Source organism: Artemia sp. Qi Xiang Cuo, chromosome 2, assembly GCF_049724085.1.
Source record: "Artemia sp. Qi Xiang Cuo chromosome 2, ASM4972408v1, whole genome shotgun sequence".
Lineage (NCBI taxonomy): Eukaryota > Metazoa > Arthropoda > Branchiopoda > Anostraca > Artemiidae > Artemia > Artemia sp. Qi Xiang Cuo.
The window spans coordinates 40,810,550-40,826,449 of NC_142795.1; the positions used below are offsets into that span (position 1 = coordinate 40,810,550).

The following is a 15,900-nucleotide window of genomic DNA, read 5'->3' on the forward strand; positions in this document are numbered from 1 at the left end:
GAATACCCCAACATCAAGCAATACTTTTCAAAAGGCTTTATTATATCTTTTCAGAACAAGTTCTCTGCGTAATGTTCTTCCTAAACCCATTTTACAAGTTAAAGTACTTATCTTTTCACCCACAACTTTACTATACTCCTTCTTGAATGCTCCAACACCAAGCAATACATTTCAAATGGCATTTCAGAACAAGTCCTTTTCTCAATGTCCTTCCTTAACCTATTTTCCAACTTGAAGTTCCAATCCTTTTCACCTCAACACCAAGAAATACTTTTCAAAAGGCATTTCAGAACAAGTTCCTTTCTTAATATCACTCCTAACCCCATTTTACAAGTTGAAGTACCATTACTTTTCACCCACAACTTTACATTACAGCTTTTTGGTTACCTCAACACAAAGTAATACTTTTCAAAAGGTAGTTCAGAACAAGTTTTTTTCTTAATGTGCCTCTTAAGCCCATTTACAACTGGGAGTTCCCATCCTTTTCACCCACAACTTTACTATACTGGTTTTTCAATGCTCCAACACCCAACAATACTTTTCAAAGGCATTTCAAAAACAACTATTTTCATAATGTCCCTCCTACACCCATTTTACAAGTTGAAGTGCCCATCCTTTTCAACTCACACCTTTACTTTAAAGATTTTGAATGTCCCAACACCTAACCATACTTTTCAAATGGCATTTCAGAACAAGCTATTTTCTTAATGTCCCTCCTAAACCCATTTTACAAGTTGAAGTACCCATACTTTTCACCCACAACATTAATTTACAGCTTTTGAATGCTCCAACACCAAGCAATACTTTTCAAATGGCATTTCACAAAAAGTTATTTTCTTAATGTCCTTCCTAAACCCATTTCACAAGTTGAAGTTCCCATACTTTTTACACACAACTTTACTTTACAGCTTTTTGGAATACCCCAACACCAAGCAAAACTTTTCAAAAGGCATTTCAGAACCAGTTCCTTTTCTTAATGTCCCTCATAAGACCCCTTTACAAATTGAAGTACCCATCCTTTTCACACACAAAATTACTTTACAGCTCTTGAAGACCATAACATAAAGCAATACTTTTCAATACATTTCACAGCAATTTATTTTCTCAATGTCACTGCTAAACCCATTTTACATGATGAAGTTCCAATCCTTTTCAATCCAAAAATTTATTTTAATGTTTTATAATGCCCCCAACACCTAAAAATTCTTTTCAAAAGTTATTTCTGAGCCAGTTCTTTTATTAATGTCCTTCATAAACTCATTTTATAAGTTGAAGCACCCATACTTTTCATCCATGACTTTACTATACTGCATTTTTGAATGCTTAAACACCAAGCAATACTTTTCAAATGGCATTTCAGAACAAGTTATTTTCTCAATGTCCTTCCTAAACCCATTTTACAAGTTGAAGTTCCCATCCTCCAGAAGGACAGTAAAGTACGCGCGCGTACGTCGGCTAACCTAACCTAACTTAACCTAACATAACTTAATCTAGCCTAACCTAACCTAACTTAAACATGGAGAGATGTTTACTAGCTAACCTAGCCTAACTTAGCTAACCTTACCTAAGTTACCTAACCTGACTTTACCTAACCTAATCTAACCTAACTTAATCTAGTCTAACCTAACCTAACCATACTCGTCGGAAAATCCCCCCAGGTCGACTTTGTATTTATTTCTCTCTATGCATGCTTGCGGGTGTAGCAAACGTACTCTATGGTTGCTCTTATAATGGGAACGGCTTTCCCAGTGGTACCCCATGGTAGGTTATCGAGACTATCGAGTTTATTAAGTGCGTTAAGTCAGTCATTTTTTACCATTGGAGGGATAAACACCTAAACATATTTTTTAAAAAGACGTGAAAATGAATTATTCAAAGAAAGTGTGTGCACATGATAAAGTCATTGTTGCCTTGAATACTGACAAAGAGATATATTTGAACTATGGGACAAGTAGTAGTTGAGACCTTATTGGGACTGTGTGTCTATGTTGTCATGACAGTGAAGAGTTAAATTCCTTTGGAGTAGTCAAGAATTTTCATCATTCAAAAGGTGTATATGCGAAAGTATCATTTCCAGAGAAGTTAGTGCTCAAAGAGAATGCCAACTTGAAAATAATAGTCGATGAAGATGGGTAACATCCAGCTAATGGTTTTGGTAACATTCTAGCTGTTAATAGATCTTTTTGTCTTTTTTGCAGTGTTAAGATTCGAAAGAAATCAGTAAACAAAAAAAGAGCCTACTGCTAGACCGACATTATAAATCATATCTTGTCAACGTGCCAAAACGGTTGCCTCTGTAAAAATGTTATGATAATCGACAGTGAAATTGCAGGCAAAATAAAAAGAGCAATGGTAGACAATATTACTAATGAATATAATGAAAAATTGATTGGAAAATTAAGTACAAGTGATCATTATTTCCGCTATTGATCATAAAGTCAATGAATCAAAAAATACCTATTATGAAACGTGTATTGAATCAGTAGGTGACATTCCCAGTGGAAATTTTATATGACTCAAAATGGATGAATGATTATTCTAGAGTTTATGAACTAAGAGAAGCGAGTAACTCTAGTATCAAGAGAAAGAGAACTCAATAAATTATTTTATGAAACAGATTCAAAATGTTCAATGCTGTTGGATGATGTTAATAATGTTAAATAATGTATGTAGCATATTTTTATGCTTGTACTTCAATAAGGATATTTTATGCATTACTTTGTTATATTTCTAATATCTTTGGAAACGTTAGCATGTTAGGCGCTTGGAATGTTTATTAAAAAGTTGGAGATTTCTTATTTTCTTTGAAAAAAAAAATTGAATTGAACAATAACTTTTTCTTTTCTCAACGAAAATTCAGAAGAGAAATTTAAATTTCTTTGTGTCTTTGTGAAATTAAGAACTGCAGAGGAAGATTTATATTTTTCTTTAGAGAAATTAGAATTGAACTGTAAGTTCTTTAATAAAATTCAGACTTGAGTTAACTTTTCATGGTCAACGTATAACTTTTTGTATCTTCTATGAAAAATTTAGAACAGTAATTTTAAATTTTTCCATCTCTTTGAGAAAAATTTGAACTGGAGTGGAAAATTTTTATTTTTTCTTGAAAAATAGAATTGATCTGTAACATTTCTTTTCATATGGATAGTTAGGAAAAGAACTTGAACTTTTCTTCACATCAATGAGAAAATTAGCTCCTGATATGTCATTTGAGAAGTATTTCATGGTGTTGAAGCATTCAAAAAAATAGTAAACTAAAATTATGGTGAAAAGGATGAGTACTTCAGCTTGAAAATTGGTTTAGAAGGAACATTTAAAAAAGAACTTGTTCTGAAATGCCCTTGAAAATTATGGTTTGGTGATGGAGCATTCAAAAGCTTTAAAGTAAAGTTTTGGGTTAAAAGGATGAGTACTTCAACTTGTAAAATGGGCTTAGGAGTGATATTAGGAAAGGAACTTGTTGTGAAATGTCTTTTGAAAAGTATTGCTTGGTGTTGTGGCATTCAAAAAGCTGTAAAGTAAAGTTTTGGGTTAAAAGGATGGGTACTTCAAGTTGTAAAATGGGTTTAGGAGGGACATTAAGAAATTGTTGTGAAATATCTTGAAAAGTATTGCTTGTTGTTGGGGCATTCAAAATGCTGTAAAGTAAGGTTGTGGGTGTAAAGGATGGGTACTTCAATTTGTAAAATGAGTTTAGGACGGTCAATGAGAAACAAACTAGGTATGAAATGTCTTTGAAAATTATTGCTGGATGTTGGGAATTCAAAAAGATGTAAAGTAAAGTTGTGGGTGAGAAGGATGGGAACTTTAACTTTTAAAATGGGTGTAGTAAGTAAATTCAGAAAAAAACTTGGTCTGTAATGCATTTGAAAAGTATTGCTTTTTGTTGGCGCATTCAAAAGACTGTAAAGTAATGTTGTGTGTGAAAATGATTGGTACTTCAATTTGTAAAAGGTTTTATGAGGGACATTAAGAAAAGGAAATGGTTCTGAAATGCCTTTTGAAAAGTATTGCTTGGAGTTGGGACATTCAAAAAGCTGTAAAGTAAAGTTGTTGGTGAAACGGATGGGAACTTCAACTTGTAAAATGGGTTTAGGAAGGACATTGAGAAAATAACTTGTTCTGAAATGCCATTTGAAAAGTATTGCTTGGTGTTGGAGCATTGAAAAATGCAGTATAGTAAAGTCATGGGTGAAAAGTATGGGTACTTCAACTTGTAAAATGAGTTTAGGAGGGACATTGAGAAAGGACCTGGTTCTGAAATGCCTTTTGAAAAGTATTGCTTGGTGTTGGGGCATTCAAAAAGCTGTAAAGTAAAGTTGTGGATTGAAAAGGATTGGTACTTCAACATGCAAAATGGGCTTAGCGGGGACATTGATAAAATAACTTGTTGTGAAATGCATTGAAAAGTATTGATTTGTTTTATGGTCTTCAAGAGCTGTAAAGTAATTTTGTGTGTGAAAAGGATGGGTACTTCAATTTGCAAAGGGGTCTTATGAGGGACATTAAGAAAGGAACTCGTTCTGAAATACCTTTTGAAAAGTATTGCTTGTTGTTGGGGCATTCAAAAAGCTGTAAAGTAAAGTTGTGGGTGAAAATGATGGGAACTTCAACTTGTAAAATGGGATTAGGAAGGACATTAAGAAAATAACTTGTTCTGAAATACCATTTAAAAAGTATTGCTTGGTGTTGGAGCATTCAAAAGCTGTAAAGAAATGTTGTGGGTGAAAATTATTGATACTTCAACAAGTAAAATGGGTTTAGGAGGGACATTAGGAAAATAGCTTGTTCTGAAATGACATTTGAAAGGTATTGTATGGTGTTGGGCATTCAAAAGCTGTAAAGTAAAGTTGTGGGTTGAAAAGGATGGGTACTTCAACTTGTAAAATGGGTTTAGGAGGGACATTAGGAAAAGAACTTGTTGTGAAATGCCTTTGAAAAGTATTGTTGGGTGGTGGAGCATTCAAAAAGGAGTATAGTAAAGTTGTGGGTGAAAAGGATGGGTACTTCAACTTGTAAAATTGGATTAGAAGGCACATTAAGAAAAAAACTTGTTCTGAAATACGCTTTTATAATTATTACTTTGTGTTGAGGTAGCCAAAAAGCTGTAATGTAAAGTTGTGGGTGAAAAGGATGGGTACTTCAACTTGTAAAATGGGGTTAGGAGTGATATTAAGAAAGGAACTTGTTCTGAAATGCCTTTTGAAAAGTATTTCTTGATGTTGGGGTGAAAAGGATTGGAACTTCAAGTTGGAAAATAGTCTAATGAAGGACATTAAGAAAAAGATTTATTCCGAAATGCCATTTGAAATACGTTCCTTGGTATTGTAGGATTCAATAAGGAATATAGCAAAGTTGTGGGTGAAAAGGATAAGTACTTTAACTTGTAAAACAGATTTAGGAAGAAAATTACGTAAAGAACTTGTTCTGAAAAGATATAATAAAGCCTTCTGAAAACTATTGCTTGATGTTGGGGTATTCGAAAAGCCTTATAGTACAGTAGTGGGTGGAAAGTATGGGTACCTCAACTTGTAAAATTGGTCTATGAACGACATTAAGAAACTAACTTGTTCTGAAATCTCTTTTAAAACGTATTTCTTGGTGTTGTGGTATGCAAAAAGTCAGAAAGTAAAGACGTGTTGAAAAAGATAAGTACTTCAAGTTGGAAAATAGGTTTAGAAGGGACATTGAGAAAATAACTTGTTCTAAAATGCTCTTTGAAAAATATTGCTTGCTTTTGGGGCATTTAAAAAGCTGTAAAGTAAAGTTGTGGGTGAAACTTATGAGTACTTCAACTTGAAAAACGGATTTAGGAGGGACATTAAGAAAAGAACTTGTTGTGAAATGCATTGAAAAGTATTGCTTGGTATTGTAGAATTCAAGAAGTGTAAAGTAATTTTGTGTGTGAAAAGGATGGGTACTTCAAGTTGTAAAATGGGTTTAAGAGGGACATTAAGAAAGGAACTTGTTCTGAAATGCCTTTTGAAAAGTATTACTTGCTGTTGTGGCATTCAAAAAGCTGTAAAGTAAAATTGTGGGTAGAAAAGGATGGGAACTTCAAGTTTAAACATGTGTTTAGGAGGAACATTTAGAGAGGAACTGATTTTGAAATGCCTTTTGAAAAGTATGTCTTGGTGTTGGGTCATTCAAAAGCTGTAAAGTAATGTTGTGGGTGAGAAGAATGGGTACTTAAAGTTGGAAAATAGGTTTAGGAAGGACATTAAGAAAAGAACTTATTCTGAAATGCCCTTGAAAAGTATTGCTTGGAGTTGGAGCATTCAAGAAGGAGTATAGTAAAGTTGTGGGTGAAAAGATAAGTACTTCAACTTGTAAAATGGGTTTAGGAGGGACATTAAGAGAGGAACTTGTTCTGAAATGCTATTTGAAAAGTATTGCTTGGTGTTGTGGTATGCAAAAAGTCGGAAAGTAAAGACGTGTGGAAAAAGATAAGTACTTAAATTTGTAAAATGGGTTTAGGAGGGACATTAAGAAAAGAACTTGTTCTGAAAAGATATAATAAACCCATAAAAAGTATTAAAAAATGGGGGCTCAGCGGCCTTTGGGATGCTGGGGGTTCTTTGGGGGTCTGGGGGGGCCCTTTAGGGCTGGGTGGTCCTTTGGGAGCCTGGGGGACCTTTGGGGGCTGGGGGAGGGCCTTTGGGGGCTCGGGGAGAGCCTTTGGGGGTCCGAGGGCCCTTTGGGAGCCTGTGGGACCGTGGTGGAGGGGGTGGGCCATGGGGTGGTGGTGTGTACCTGGGAGCCCGGGGTGCGTCGTGCGGGTGGGGGGTGGGGGGATCAAAACCCGTTGGGGGTGTGGTAGAGGACCGCACAACACAGTTCAAACAGAACTTGTTTACTATAATGACCTCAGAGTTTCACTCTCAAATTCTCTTCTAAAATCATCTTTTAAAATGTCTAACTGTTTCACCGAAATAATTCCATAACCTGTCTAAAACGGTTTCGCCCAAATAATCCCTAAACGCAATTTCAGCGTATTCCTTTGGTTTTTGGCATCTCTGCGCTGACGCATTTCAAATTACTAAGAAACCTGATTCCCGCGCTAAAACAATTCATCGCTAAGATGTTTCTTGGAGAATTGTTTCCATGGCGTTTGGTTATTAATATCTTTTGGAGTTCAACCAGTAGAGTTATTTCCGAGGCAAAGACCTTAATGACTTGGATCTATTCCTGGAGAATCGTTTCTAGGCGAAAATTTTTAAAGTCTGACAGATGATGTCATTGGTTGATTGATCTGTCAAGAAAGGGGAATTAATTTGTTGTTTCTAAGGGGAATTATTGATTCACGATAGGGGAATTGAGGTCGACAGCACAGGTGTTCCAAATTTCTGGAAACTCATAACATTCGCTGAGAGCGTGCACTTACAACAACAACAACAACATTGACCTTGACATTCGCTGAGAGCGTGCACTTACAACAACAACAACATTGACCTTGACAATCGCTGAGAGCGTGCACTTAGAACAACAACCACATCAAAAAAATCGAACTATACATTCGCCGAGAGCGTGCACTTACAACATCAATAACATCGACCTTGACATTCGTTGAGAGCGTGCACTTACAACAACAACAACATCGACCTTGGAAAAAAGAGGTCATTGACCCCATTAACCACGTGTTCTCCCTAGGGAGGCTATGCCCATATAAGGAGCCCTGTCACGAGTTATAGGGTCATTTCTACTGGAGTTATTATATTTAAGTGATAGTACCTTGATTTTTTTTGTATTGAAAGCAGGGATGCCGAAAAGTTATTTTTTTTTAATTTAAAGCAGAGACGGTATCCTATCAAGGTGGTATCCAGAAGGGGGGGGTAGGGAATTCTTATATTTAAATAATAATATCTTGAATTTTTTTTATTGAAAACAGGGATGCCAAAAAGTTAATTATTTTTTAAATTTAAAGCAGAGACGGTATCCTATCAAGATGGTATCCAGAGAGGGGGGGAGAGATTTTCGTGAGTTATACTTGATGTATTTTTTTAATTGTTATTAAAAACCAGTTTTTAATACAAGGAAGGCTTTTTAGGAATCTAAAAGAGCAAAAAAAACCATCAATATCAAAGTCGCCCATTTCAACTGTTTTAAAGGTGACAAAACAGATATTGGCAAAGGGCATTCTGAAAAAATTAAGCTTCTAAGTTCAAACTTACATTCAAAGTTTTTACCGAGATAACTGACGAATTTTGTGATACGGTGGTTGAAGTTTTATATGCAGTAATGCTCGATGAAAAAAAAAACTACTAATTTTGATAATTATTTATGTTAAGAATACATAGCTAATAGATACTTCAACTATTATACAAGGATTCTGAAACGCCACAGCCATTTCGTTTCAACCAGATTTCTACTTCTCTTGATGATTTCAGACTTGTGACTTGTGAAGTTTTGAGCTCATGATTAGACTCGAATCTGTTGTAAATTTAAGCTGTGATTTGAGAAAGACTGATGAAAACATAAATGTTTGCTGTCAAAATTGATCGCGCCGGCGGCGTGCCGCCGACAACTTACCGGCGGCGCGCCACCGACATCTTACCGACGGCGCGTTGTGGCGCGCCGCGCCGTCGTATATATATATATATATATATATATATATATATATATATATATATATATATATATATATATATATATATATATATATATAAATAAAAGATATATATATATATATATATAAGATATTGTAAACATCCACAATGCCTTATATATATATATATATATATATATATATATATATATATATATATATATATATATATATATATATATATATATATATATATATATATATATATATATATATATATATATATATATATATATATATATATATATATAATATATATATATATATATATATATAAGATATTGTAAACATCCACAATGCCTTATCCAAGCTAAGATGTATTTTATATCATTGCATAAGACAAATGTTAACCTGTTTTCTAATTGGATAAGTAAAGAATTGCTTATGTTTAACATCAACTAAGCTACTATACAAGAAAGTCCTTGGGGCAAAAACTAAGACAGAAAAAAGATAGAGGGTGAGAGAAATAAAAAGAGACGGAGTCTATATCAGCCAATGATCTAACTTAATTTTATACCAAGTCCAAATAAATTGCTTCAAAGTTTGTTTGTTTAATTTAATATCTGTCACTTTTGTCACTTCGGGCTACAAAACAAATCAAGAAATATGTTTATAAAGAAAACTTATTGCAAGAAAAAGAAATAACAGCCTACTCCCAATATTTAGACCAGATAGTGGTATCATTTTACGGGCAACTTATCCGAACTCACATACTTAGCACTATATAGCTAATAGACAAGCCTAGAGAACACTATAGCCCATCAAAAGAGATGAAATTGCTCATTAGAAATAATTTCCCAACATATCTCATTTTCCAAGGGGTTGAATCAATACTTGTGGGGGGTGGAGGTTTTCATCTTCTGATTAATACCTCACTACGCCTACGACACAAATTATTTTCATTGGGGCTTACACCAAAGAAATGTTAAATAAATAGTTAATAGTAGTCACTCTCAACAACTGGGGGATTAAATTGCTATTTTGTTTTAGTAAGACCCTTAGAAAAAGTGATGAAGCGGTATTGGCGGCAAGTGGGGGATGGTCTTTGCCCTCCCCCTGCCAAATGGAACAACAAATTTGACTAAGAAATCAAATCTAATTGTTTTACTATTATCTTTTCCAGTCTCAATCCCTCCCCTTCTTCCAAAGAAATCTAAAAAGACAACAGAAGATTTGAAGGCCAGAGCCAAAGGCTCTGGCCTTTTGAAATATTTTCATTGCTCACCGAAATATTTTCAACTCTATCTAGCAATTAGGGCTATTGGAAATTGATGAAGTTGCCCCCAGTTTCATATTTTTTTTTGTTTATACCCTCAAGTGACTGGAATGGGACTAAAATTCTTTTTTATTATCATTATTGTTGAAATATTTATTATCCTTGTTCTATCCGGGTCGTATCCTAATGTGTCACAATGGATATCATAGCATCCTATGAAGAGAAAACGGCAGTATTTTCACATCCAACATTTTTAACAATTTATAGTTTAGGAAAGTTTATAGATAGGTACATGCAAGCGCTGGTATTTGTGTTTAGGATTAAGATGTTCAAATTAAAAATGGCAATATATACATTTTTTTTGCATATTAATAAGGAACTATAGTAAAATTTCGCTGAAAGAAATAGAAAAATATTAGAGTTTAGTAAAGTCAATAGATATGTGTTATCAATAGATAGGAAGATGTGTTTGCGAATGTTGGCAGCCCGAGCGAGTAATGACATGAAAAAGTACTGCAAATACACACGAGGGTCACAAGTGAGAAATGACTAAAAAGAGTAATCGCCAGATGGAATTAGGATAGAAGAGCTGGACTGTTCAAAGCCCACCAGTAAGAAGCCGTATGAAAACAAGGCTTTGCAGAAATGGATCGGATGAAACGGCTTCATGAGTAATGCATTAGCACTTTATATAGGATGATCATAAGCAGAGGCGTTATTGGTCAAGATGTTTCATTTTTTGGAGGGGGGGGGGGGGTGAATTTTAAAACCTCCTCTACCCATACGTGAAACCGCTGATACCAAGAGAGGAATGTTTAGAGATTACTAGATAGCCAAAAAAAAACACTTCTTTTTTTGTGTATGTAGGTTTTGCATTAGTTGGCGTTAGAATTTAGCAGTGAAATAGACATTATTAATCATTTGAAAAAGTTGATTCACAGAGTACATCGACTCATAAGCAGATTGTGTTTTATTATAAAATTTTATTTTAACTGAAGTTCTTTTTTTTAATAAACCAAATCTGATTGTTTTCAAGTAAATCATCTGAACTTCAGTTTAAATTTGGGCAGTTTATTAAACTTTTTTAAATTCCAAAATTAATTTGGGTCTTAGAAAACGTCAATGAACTTACTTATGAATCAGCTAAATAGATTTTATAGTTTCTTTTTTGCTGACGGAAACATACACGAATTTCATTTCTGCAAGGTTTCCTAATGACAGATTTTTCTAGAAAACAAGCACAATTAGTTTCTGAAACAGATTGAAAAGCTCTGCATTCAAAAACTCACTTAAAAGACCTAAAAATTGGAGTCTAAAAATTCACTTTATCTACTAAGGCCATAGTATAAAAATAAACTTCTGAAACCATTACAGAGAAATTAGCTTCGTGCTCAAGAGTCAACAAGTGCTTGTTTAAAGCTTGTGTTAAATTTTATATTTTCATACCCAGACAAAACAATGAAGGAGGGAAACTAGATATTCTAGGTCACATCTCCAAATCTCAGATAAGATTTCTTGGTGGGCTCCTTTGTGTGCTGATTGTTTTTTAAAGATTAGGCTAATTTGAGGAAACTGAAAGAGCAGATTTGTGACAAAAACAAAACAATAAAAGAAACATCATATTTTATTTGCACGCATATACAAAACACTACTTTGAAATGACTAGATAACCTATTTTCAATGACGAAATGACAAGATTGTGTAAGAAATATCGTATATTGACAACCACAAATGTACACCTGACTTTGTGAAAGATTCCAAGGGATACGAAAATGTAAAATAACCATCCAATTTTTGGAAAAGTAAAGGATTGCAACTTAAATTTTGAACTTAGCTTGCCAATCTACGGCCATTTGAATTCAGACCAAAACACCTTCTTTTCGTGCTATTATAAAGAATAATTGAGTGTTTTTTAAATTAAAATAAACTTCTCAGCCTTAGAAAGTTTTTAGCTTAAATATCCTTTTTACAATAATATATGCGAAGAAAGTATGCGAAAACTAAATTATTAGGAAGTCCGTAAAAAAAAGAGAAAAAAGTGTAATCAAGTAACAAAACTATTATAATACGGAGCTTAATTTTGACTTCAAAAGTTCAAAAAGATGCTCCCTAACACTACAACTAATTTGAAAGACATTAATAAGAAATAACCTGAAAATACATGAGATATTTTCCCTTTGAAAGGTGCTTGGCAAATATAGAATTTTTGCTTAAAATTCTTTACTCTGTGATGTAGAAGAAACAGGTGGTAAACACAAGTTTGAATAACTAAATCCTAATTTTTGGATAAACTTAGATGTCTATAACTGTCGGACCTGGTTTTGATCGCACATCCGGTTCAATGATGGCAAATGTTCCATCTCGAAGTGAGACTACAAAATGGGTCCAACAAGGTGATGCTGACACACAGTTTATTGGCTCTGGAAACGCAAAGCTCAAAATTTTTGACATCCTGAAATTAATAACTCGTTAAGCTCAAGAAACTAACTAAAGTGCTAAGCACTAAAGTCTTTGAGTCACATTTGAGAAAAAAAAGACCCCTAATGATGTCCATACATTTGAACTAATATATATAAATATAACAATGCATGAAAATTGTAAATGAATACAAAAAACAATAGAATTTAGAATTTAAAGTTCAATGAAGCAGTTTTTAAAATAGTAACGTTATTTAGATGCAGGTTATACTGCCACAATCTTAATTATTTGCAAGTCTGCGTTTTACGGAAGATGATCAGGATATTTCATTCTAATTCATTCATAAATTGCTTAATGAGTCAGCATACTAGACGGCCGAAGAGAGGTATTTTGAAAGTGAATTATCGCAGTCGGCTTTTTCTCACTTTGAATGTTCTGTAGAATATATAATCTGGCCGCTACTACACCACCAGCACAGGTGTAAGCACAATCCAACAGCTCCCTGTACGGCTCAATGATAAGAGGGGGGGGGAGGAGGGCCATTAAGCGCAATTTAAGATTTTACTATCAGGTAAAGGGACACGTTGTGTTAGTGCAAATGAAGAAAATAAAACACGGGACTGCTTTTTTTAGTGGAAGGGGATAAAGAAAAACTTACAAGTATTTTCATTGTACAACGGATAATTGTGACCGAAAAAAGTAATCAATCATAAAACTAAAACAATTAAAAGTCTCTTAAAAAATAAAGTTATAGTTTAGGGCATGACCATCCTTTTTAAAGAATAGTATTTCGAAAGTGGTGCTAAAAATTGTAAATACGTACTTTATTTTAAGATATTTAATATTTCGAACGTTTTATTTTTTGTTTTGATTTCTTTTTATATCATGACGCAAAGACGATGTGGTCTTTAAAGTACTTTACAATATGTTAGGTCAATAGAACGCGCTTTGAAAATCAACTCCGTCCGTCACAACGTAGTATTGAGAACACACAAGTGTTTCTTAATAACAATAAATAAATCTTACAGCTTATTTACTATTTTTTAAGCTTTATCATTGGATACAGGAATATTCAGAATCTTTCTACCACTTAAGCCAGACAGCGATTATCAATAAACGACTCCGAAAAGAAAGAGCACTTCAAATCTATTTTTTTATAACTTTACCCTGACAGTAAGTATTGCAAATCAGCTTATTTAAAAATAACAGCATTTATTTGTAAGTCCCAATTTCTGTTATTTTACGAAACTTATTCGAAGGTCTATGAAATTGCTTATTTTTGGTTCCCGCTATATTCCCTAGGGTTTGGTTTCAAAAGATAGCCAATTAGCTAAGAAAATGCAAATTTTCCCAACACAAAGGGAAATTTTCCCTAAGCAAGTCTTGGCAGTTAAATTAGTTCCATATTGGACTAGAAATTTCTTACTCCTACCAAAACCTAAAGCATTTAGGCACTAAAATGTCTTTGAGCCTCAGAATTAGACTGCTTAATCGACCTATGGTGTTTTTGCTAAATAACTTACCAACATCGTAATTAAAGAGAGGGGTTGGGGTACAGAGCCCCAGCCTGAAAGATCATAATTATTGTGAAGTTCCATATTTTTCCACAATTTTTGCTTCGTTTTTTAACTCCCAACTCGAAACAAATTCCAGCATGCATGTCCCCTAGGGATGCGAGTAAACCCAAATCTGAAATATTCCTTTACACTTAAACTAAGACATTCGTTACTGGCACAAGCAATACTTACGGGATTGATAAAATTGCTTTATATTTTACTCAAAACTCTAAATAGAAGTTATTTTTTGTGTGGTGGAGGAGGGATAGAGAGGGGTGAGGAGTTACCAAGAGCCAATAAAATTAGCCTCATAACTCTCGGCCAACATTTTTTTGAAAAATTCAAAGCTTATAATCTAAACGTCAGTCGAACATAGAAGATAAAAGATAGGTTGATAAGCAATTAACTTGACAATTTTAAAACAAGAGACAAATATTGAACCATATTCCCCTCACGAGGCTATTTGGCTGGGAATGTAGAGAAAACCCCCATAAAAAAACCACACCAAACAAGGGATATGATGAACTGCCATTCACTACTTATTTCCCACCGAAAACCAAGCCAGAGTGAAGTGTCATAAAAAAAAAACAAGCCACAGTGAAGCGTCATATAAAAAAAACAAAAAAAAAAACAAAAAAACAATACAAATGTAAATTTCTAACTTGGTCCATTCTAAATCAGTTTTATTTTTGAATATTAAAACTGAATATAAATTAAAATGTGCGAGTTATAGGAATATCTAGGAATGTGTTTTAATTTCGGCAAACTAAATACGAATCTGAAACACACTGATTCTTAAAAAGTTGGGATATTTTATTATCAACTGTAGCTCCTCGACCGGTCTACACAGGGTATTTTTTTTCTAAATACAGTGTTTCCAAAACAAAACAACAACAAAAAACAGGTGTGAAAGTAAAATGATTAGATAACAGAAGTAGAGAACTTACTTCCAAATATGACGCATTTCCAAGTTACCAACTGTATCTGCAACGAGGAAATGTTGTCGTCCAACAACCAACGCTGTGGGTCGTTGCTCTAGCTCAAGGGAATTAATTATATTGCCATGCAATGATGTTGAAACAATCACAAAACGAGAGCACTGGAACAAAAAAAGAAAAGAAAAAAGAAGAAATACTTAGAGGGATACAACACTTTCACATATATAACTATCGATTTTTGTAATACCCTGCTAATTTTATTGAACTGTACAGAAGTCTAATTGATTAAGAACATAAGAAAAAAAAAAAAAAAAAAAAAAAAAAAAAAAAAAAAAAAAAAAACAAGACACATAGCCGGTTTATTTTAAACTCACAAACGATCTAGCGGGGGGAGGGTGAATTTCCAGTATGGTTTAGTGTATGCCGAACCATACGAGTATGGATAATGCACTGAACTATACTTCAATATTGACGTTGCCAAACTGGCTTTTGATGTTGAAAGACAAAAAGGCTTTGGATTCTTAAAATTAATTTGTTTTTTAGGAAACTTCGTGAACCTCTAAGGTTTAGAATTAATCAAGTATTTTGACATTAAAAATAAAAAAATAGAAAGAAAAAGGGGAATTCAGAAGATCGAACTCTGAATGGATAGATCAAACAGTTAGTGGTAACAAACTGTAAGTAAGGAGCGACCCGGCTCAATAGTAACCGAAACTATAAAAAAAGGAATTTTGATACTAATAAATGCATTAAAAGAATCAGATTTTAATACTGATTTCAAATATATAAGTTTCACCAAGTTTAGTTTTACCCATCAAAAGTTACGTGCCTGAGAAAATTTGCCTGATTTTCGAAAAAAGGGGGAAACGCCCCCTAAAAGTTATAGAACCTTTATGAAAATCACACCATCAGATTCTGCGTATCAGAGAGCTCTACTGTAGAGGTTTCAAGCTCCTATCTGCAAAAATGTGGAATTTCGTATTTTTCGCCAGAAGAAAGATCACGGATGCGTGTTTATTTTTTTTTTCCAGGGCTGATCGTATCGACCCAGTGGTCTAGAATATCGTGGGAGGGCTCATTCGAACATTTCTAGTATTCTTTTTAAGTGAAAAAAAAGGAGGGCAACTAGGCCCCCTCTCACGCTCATTTTTTCCCAAGTCACCTGAT

The 15,900-nt window shown here is 33.9% G+C and overlaps 1 protein-coding gene across 4 annotated transcripts in view; it reads right to left on the minus strand.

Moving 5' to 3' along the window:
• Positions 1 to 15,900, minus strand: part of LOC148955234 (neurobeachin-like protein 1) — a 227,589-nt gene that overhangs the window by 10,982 nt on the left and 200,707 nt on the right. For 3 of the 4 annotated variants that reach the window (XM_089101086.1, XM_089101072.1, XM_089101076.1), the window contains exons 30-31: positions 14,743 to 14,894; positions 11,434 to 12,273 (exon numbers count right to left, since the gene is read on the minus strand). In XM_089101086.1, the coding sequence (XP_088957212.1) occupies positions 12,114 to 12,273; positions 14,743 to 14,894 (312 nt within the window). In that variant the 3' untranslated portion in view covers positions 11,434 to 12,113. Of the gene's footprint in view, positions 1 to 11,433; positions 12,274 to 14,742; positions 14,895 to 15,900 lie in introns of those variants that run through there. The other variant, XM_089101080.1, reaches the window with a different exon arrangement.